This window comes from Triticum dicoccoides, chromosome 6A (assembly GCF_002162155.2).
Source record: "Triticum dicoccoides isolate Atlit2015 ecotype Zavitan chromosome 6A, WEW_v2.0, whole genome shotgun sequence".
NCBI classification, from domain to species: domain Eukaryota; kingdom Viridiplantae; phylum Streptophyta; class Magnoliopsida; order Poales; family Poaceae; genus Triticum; species Triticum dicoccoides.
Window position 1 is genome coordinate 320177022 of NC_041390.1, and position 7422 is coordinate 320184443.

At 44.2% G+C, this 7422-nt stretch overlaps 1 protein-coding gene and 1 long non-coding RNA gene across 2 annotated transcripts; both read right to left on the reverse strand.

The window, feature by feature from the left end:
- Positions 1 to 2573: 2573 nt before the first annotated feature.
- Positions 2574 to 3755, reverse strand: LOC119316850 (DNA repair protein XRCC3 homolog). Its single transcript, XM_037591235.1, has one exon. The coding sequence runs from the start codon at positions 3564 to 3566 to the stop codon at positions 2724 to 2726; it is 843 nt and encodes a 280-aa protein (XP_037447132.1). The 5' UTR covers positions 3567 to 3755; the 3' UTR covers positions 2574 to 2723.
- A 1147-nt stretch (positions 3756 to 4902) lies between these two features.
- On the reverse strand, positions 4903 to 6689 carry LOC119316851. The gene is made up of 2 exons (XR_005153361.1): positions 6399 to 6689; positions 4903 to 5219 (listed from the first exon to the last, which is right to left on the reverse strand). It is a non-coding gene; the product is annotated as an uncharacterized LOC119316851 (long non-coding RNA).
- Positions 6690 to 7422: the final 733 nt, after the last annotated feature.

The window sequence follows — 7422 nt, forward strand, 5'->3', positions numbered from 1 at the left end:
TCTCCGGTCAATAACCAATAGCGGAACCTAGATGTTCATATTGGTTCCTACATATTCTATGAAGATCTTTATCGGTCAAACCGCATAACAACATACGTTATTCCCTTTGTCATCGGTATGTTACTTGCCCGAGATTCAATCGTCGGTATCATCATACCTAGTTCAGTCTCGTTACCGGCAAGTCTCTTTACTCGTTCTGTAATACATCACCCCGCAACTAACTCATTAGTCACATTGCTTGCAAGGCTTATAGTGATGTGCATTACCGAGAGGGCCTAGAGATACCTCTCCGATACTAGGAGTGACAAATCGTAATCTTGATCTATGCCAGCTCAACAAACACCTTCAGAGACACCTATAAAGCATCTTTATAATCACCCAGTTACGTTGTGATGTTTGATTTCACACAAGGTATTCCTCCGGTGTTCAGGAGTTGCATAATCCCATAGTCAAAGGATATGTATAAGTCATGAAGAAAGCAATAGCAATAAAACTTATCGATCACTATGCTAAGCTAATGGATGGGTCTTATCCATCACATCATTCTCCTAATGATGTGATCCCGTTCATCATATGACAACACAGGTCTATGGTTAGGAAACTTAACCATCTCTGATTAACGAGCTAGTCTAGTAGAGGCTTACTAGGGACACTGTGTTTTGTCTATGTATCCACACATGTATCAAGTTTTCGGTTAGTACAATTATAGAATGAATAATAAAAATTTATCATGTTATAAGGAAATATAAATAACAACTTTATTATTGCCTCTAGGGCATATTTCCTTTAGATCTCTAATCCAACATTTAGCACCGAAGACTTTGAAATAACTTACATGGGCTTTTTATCAGTGAGGAGCTCATATGAAGCCTTCTTGAGGAATTTGTGAAGATATACCCGATTGATGATGTGATAAGCAGTATCAATTACTTCAGGCCACCATCAACGAGGTGTCTTGTATTCATCAAGCATAGTGTGGGCCATCTCAATGAGTGTCATGTTCATGTGCTCAGCAATGCCATTCTGCTGAGGAATATAAGGAGCAGATAGCTCATGAGTGATACCAAGTTCATCAAGATTGTCATCAAGGCCTGTGTTCTTCAACTTGGTGCCATTATCACTTCTGATATGCTTGATGTTGATGCCATAAATCATCATGGCACGGTTAGCGAATCGTGTGAAGACACCCTGCACTTCAGTCTTGAAGGTAATGATATGCACCCAGGTGCAACGAGAATAGTCATCAACAATGACGAATCCATAGAGTGATGCTGCATTGGTTAGTGTGACATAGTGAGTGGGACCAAAGAGATCCATGTGAAGTAATTCAAAGGGACGAGAGGTGGTCATAATTGTCTTCGCGGAGTGCTTGGACCTGGTCATCTTTCCAACTTCACAAGCATCGCAAAGGTGATCTTTGACGAATTTGACGCCCTCAACGCCAATGATATGCTTCTTTTTGACGAGTGTGCTCAAATTCCTCACGCCAGCATGTCCAAGTCGTTGATGGCATAGCCAGCATTCTAAAGCTTTTGCCAGTAGGCATGTGGATGGTTGAGGACCTAGAGAGAAATCTACAATATACAAATCACCTCTCCTAAAGTCTTCAAAGACTTTGGACTTGTCCGATTCAATTAGCACAATGCATCTATATTTGCCAAAGATGAAAATCATATCAGGATCACAAAGCATTGAGATAGACATGAGGTTGTATTCTAGGGACTCGACAAGCATCACTTTTTTCATGTGTCGATTCTTTGAGATAGCAACCTTCCCTAGACCCAATACCTTACTTTTTTCCTTTGTCAACGTAGGTGATATGCTTCACATGAGACGGAGTAAGGGGAGCATTGGCACGGCACCTTGAAACGGACGACATAGAGGACGCTCTCACCCTTGGAGAGCCCAGGCGGGTACTCTAGCATTTCTTATATGAGTAATGTCTTGAATAACATTTACATGATGAGAGAATAAATTATACATGATCTTTTATTCACTAACAGTTAACACATAGTGATTTACATCTTAGCAGGCGATAAGATTGAACTGGAAAAATAATTTACATCTTTTGATGAATATTATTGTTACAGTCAATAGCCATCATAACTCATAAGCACAAGGTTGCACAGGAGTATTAAAGCTGAAGGTTGTTGATTCAGCAATGCAAAGTATTTGAGGCAATAGACTTCACAGGCAACAAAGTGCTTATTACCGACAAACTCCATTGAAGGTATCAATATACATCTTTTGATGAATATTAGTGTTACAGTCAATAGCCATCATAACTCATAAGCACAAGGTTGCACAGGAGTATTGATGTTGAAGGTTGTTGATTCAGCAATGCAAAGTATTTAAGGCAATAGATTTCACAGGCAACAAAGTGCTTATTACGAAGGTTCACTTTGACAAACTCCATTGAAGGTATCAATATTGAGCTGGCACATAATCAATACCCTGATTTCAACCACGCCCAGTAAAGCAAGAACCTATTTTTGTCCGCCTTGGGATTTCATAACTAACTTGCTCGCCATAAGTTCACCGCATCCCCAAAAAGATCTATAAGAAATAAGACAGAGCTAATTCACATTTCATTTGAACCATCGAGGAATGAGGATAATCTCCTTACACTGTATTTCAAACTGAATCACCCAGATGCACATTCGATCGAACAGGTCGTCGGGTTCTCTCCTGGCAAAAGATGACTGACATACAAGACCGTTGGCCTACCTTTGTGCCGGCTCAACGCCGAAGACACCGTCCCTCCGTATCACGAACTCACACGTCCGCACCGGCAAGTGCGGCGCGAAGGCCACCTTCATGTGCCTCCTGGCACTCCCACCGTTGCTATCCACCTCCCGCGTCAGGAACAGCCGAGTGTTGACGCAGTTGGCCCACGCAAGCCCCAGCGCAGGGCTCACCTGCCGCCCCGACGACCAGGCCACGGTGTTTCCCGTGTTCCCCTCCACCACGTCGACCACCTGGTTGGTAACCACAACCACACATTGGTGCCTGTGAGCCAGTTCCTTGAGTTTTGCGGATATCTTGAAGAAGAGCCCAGACCGGCGTTTGAGGTCGGCGGGTGAGGCGTCGAAGTCGGCGCGGAAGAGGGAAGCGATGGAGTCAAGGAGGATGACGCGGATAGGCAGGGGGTGGGGGGAGCGACTCGGGTGGGAGAGGTGGTACTGGGCGCGGGATAGGAGGGAGAGGAGGTCGGAGGGGGAGTGTACAGCGGCCACAAGGACGTGATCCAGGAGGTCTGGCCGCGATTTTGGGGCAAGGAGGCGGAGGGGAAAGGGGACGTCGGAGCATAAGAAGAGGGAGGAGGAAGGGTGAGGGGAGAGGGGCGCGAGGAGGGCGAGCTGGAGGCAAAGCTGGGTCTTCCCGGCGGCGGATTCGCCAGCAATCTCTGTGACCGACGCGGCGGGGAGGCCACCGGAGAGGAGGCGGTCCAAGAGGGGGCAGCCAAGGGAGAGTTTGGCAGCGCGGGGGGAAGCGAGGAGAAGAAGGTTCTCCGGACGAGGTTCTTGTTGGCTGTAGGCGGAGGTCTTGGGCGCCGGAGGCCGCATCGCCGGCAATCTCGCTGCCAACGGATTTGGGGATTTAGCAATTTGGGGTTCGAATTGGCGCTCCTATTTCCTGCCTTAAGCAGCGAAATGCAGCTAAAACGCGCGATGGGCCAGACCAAATAGCCATCGCTCGCCTGCAAACGCGACTCGGGACCGAGGAAATATCCTCTGCAACGAGCCAATTCGTGCACCCAATACACCGAGCGATTCTGGGCGATGGGGAATAGATGGACTGGATGTTATCACAAGCTGGCTGCGGGTATATTTTACACAATGGACCTTGTCAAGTCATTGAATTGCGCAAAAGTCCTTCTGAAATTCCACTCTGCTTTGTACCAGTCTCCGTGAGATCCCCTCTCTGTACCAGGCGATCTATCACGGACGAGCTCTCTTCAGCAGAACTCCCATCCCGATGGCTGCATTCCCTTTTCCCTCTATCCCCACAATCTATCCCTCTCCACGACGGTGCTGACTATGGCTTCGCAGGACCGACGCACACTCCTGGTTTGGCACCGCTGCCGCCGCCGTTGCAGTTTCAGATTCAACGCCGCCGCAAATTCCAAACAAGCTGAGTTGCTTTCTTTATTCAGATCGTGAGTTACATAAAAAGAGAGCTAAGAATATACTCCTGATTACTGATTACGATGGATATCATTGAACTCATATATACATAAAGTTAACTATGATCTTGTCAAATTTTCTGGAGTTTCCTCATTTCACATTCTAATTTGATTAAACTTCTACGAGACAATTCTTTTTTGAGGGATCTACAACACAATTAAAGCCTGAATGGAATACTAAAACACATCTTCAAGCCTAAGCGCAAATTCTCTGGTGATTCTCAAAGCTGAGAAATCATTCAGCTAGTACCCAGGTGGATTAGGCCACAAAATAATTGTTAAGAGCTACATCACCATATATATATATATATATATATATATATATATAGACACAGTCTATTTAATGTCCTACCAACTGGTGGAAGCATGATTTTGCATTGGAACAGAGAACAAAATCTACACATCATTGGAGAGAACCAGTCTTTAACTTCAATCAGGCAGAGACCAAAAACTAATACATATAAATGGAGAGAACCAGTCTTTAACTTCAATCAGGCAGAGACCAAAAACTAATACATATAAATGGAGAGAACAAGTCTCGACCCGGCTCCTCAGTTTTTCCTGCAGCAGAAAACAATTTCTGGAGCTTCACAAAACTAACCTGGTTCAACAGTCTTGCGTTTTTCTTTTTGCAGGTAAGTCTCGCAGGTTTAACACCATAAAATTGTTACACAAATCCACTTGAACCATGATAAAACATAAAATCGTTCCACACATTTGGCATCGCGAACTAACTTCTTAAACACATGAGTGACCCTTTTTACTCGAAGCATCCAAGTGCATAAATGACAACCGAAGTAGAAGTACATATAGACTTGTACAGATTTGTTTCCTTTGTGCACCAGGTTTAGACAAAAGGAATCGAAAAAATCAACTTAGCAGCAGCGACTAGTAGATATACTTCACGAGGAAAGCATTTCGGGCGATAGAGTACAAATCAATCCTCAGGCCAACTAGCATGAACAGAAAGTCATCTTGATGACTTCAAGATAGATGGAATACATAATGCATGTTGAAATGACCACAGAGCCTCCTGCAAGAATAAACCTAGGGGTTAATATGCCAAGTTAGCTACAATTGACGGCAATATATATATATATATATATATATATATATATATATATATATGTGCAAAAAATATATTCAAATCAATGTGAAGCTAGGCTTACCAATTCCCTTTGTAAACACGGCAAATGGTACAATATAAGTGCCTACATGGTTTACTGCTAGCAAATTCCTGGATCTAACAGTAATTCATATTCAGAATTTTATACATAGTATAGTCGGATATACAACACATGGAAATTCAACAAACCAACAGAAAGCCACATGAATATTTGGGAGGGCATATGCATGCTCCGAGACGACAGTTGCACACGTGAGCTCCTAGAAAGACCACAAGTCCAAAACCTCATCTAAAAATACCACAATCAATACCATAAGACCGTAGCGACACTGAATTGTACTAGGACCAACTGAGCGGTGGCCCCATCCATTACACACCGCATATAGTTCTTCTACTAAATTTACACAAACTGACTTCAACTCATTATTCCAACATCACATTAGTGAAACTGGCGCATCTAGTTATCTGGAACCTTTTGGATGTGGAAGCGAGACGAAGTTCAACTAGAGTACTGGACCATGTAAGGCCCTTTTCATTTTTAATATCAGAAATGTTGATGGTAAGAACATATAGAACATTACTATTTCAGGTCAAGAACATCACAGGATCAACTACTCCCTCCATTCGGAATTACTTGTCTCGAATATGGATGTATCTAGAGCTAAAATACATCCAGATACATCCATTTCTGCGACAAGTAATTCCGAACAGAGGGAGTAGTAATCAACAAAATCTTGCCGTGTACGCAGGGTCACAGTAATCCTTTTTTCACACGCATGTGGAGTGATTCATGTACAATTTTACTCTGGAGTTAGCAAAAGGTACATGATAACTGTATACAGAGCACATCCCCTAATTGTTCTTGTGATGTTCAGTGCACACAAAGCAAACCCCCTAATCTTTTTTCCACTCTAGCAATTGCAAATAGTGATAAAATTTTACAATTACGGCTAAATCTCACACATAAATTCGGTGGTATATAATACTACTATGCACTTGTTTCAAACGAACTGGGGGAAGTGAGGAATCGGAAGAACCAATATGACTGCACATTTATAATATAAGAACCAAATAGGGCGCACATACCTCAGATCCTCGAGCTATAAAGGCGGATAGCCGACTCCTATGCAGCCGTGTTATTGGTCCACGGAGCTACAGCCCTGCGTCGCAAAAAAGATGCAATCACAGCGCGCAGCCGCTGGACCTCATGATTTGGATTCTGGGCGTTGTTGTTTCAACGCCGGCGGCCGGAGAGGGAGATGGAAAGGAGAGAGATAGGGACTTCTCGACGAAGAGGAGAGGGAGATCGAGGGACAGAGGTGAGTCGCCCCATTTTTCTATGAACCCCTGGTTCAGTGGTATAGGTACAGAAAAGGAACAGAGGAAACGAAGGAGACGGATTTCGGAGGGACTCTGCGTGCAGTTAAATGGTTCTACAAGGCTCATTATGTAAAATGTGCCGGCGGCTACATGATGATAACATCCCATCCATTATTTTTTCATCCACTGGCGCAGAATCGCTCGGAGCATCTGTGCACGAGTTCGCTCGTTTCACCAGATACGTTCTCACTCGGGACCTCCTCTCCAGCGGACTCCCTATTTTTTTTAACGGGGCATAACCTGTAACACCCCGAATATGATTTACCTAATATGTAATCCAACTCTTACCGTTTCCGGCGTTAAGTTATTTTATTTTCTCGGGTTCGGGTTTTTGTCTCCGTGTGTTGTTGTCATGGTCATGCATCTTATATCATTTCATCATGTGCATTGCATTTGCATACGTGTTCATGTCATGCATCCGAACATTTTCCCTGTTGTCCGTTTTGCATTCCGGCGCTCCGTTCTCCTCCGGTGGTCATTTCTACCTTTCTTTTGTGTGTGGGGGTTAAACATTTCCGGATTGGACCGAGACTTGCCAAGCAGCCTTGGTTTACTTCCGGTAGACAACCTATCAAGTTTCGTACCATTTGGACTTCGTTTGATGCTCCAACGGTTAGCCGAGGGACCGAAAAGGCCTCGTGTGTGTTGCAGCCCAACACCCCTCCAATTTGGCCCAAAACCCACCTAAACCCTCTCCATCATCTAGAGCGTTCGATCACGATCGCGTGGC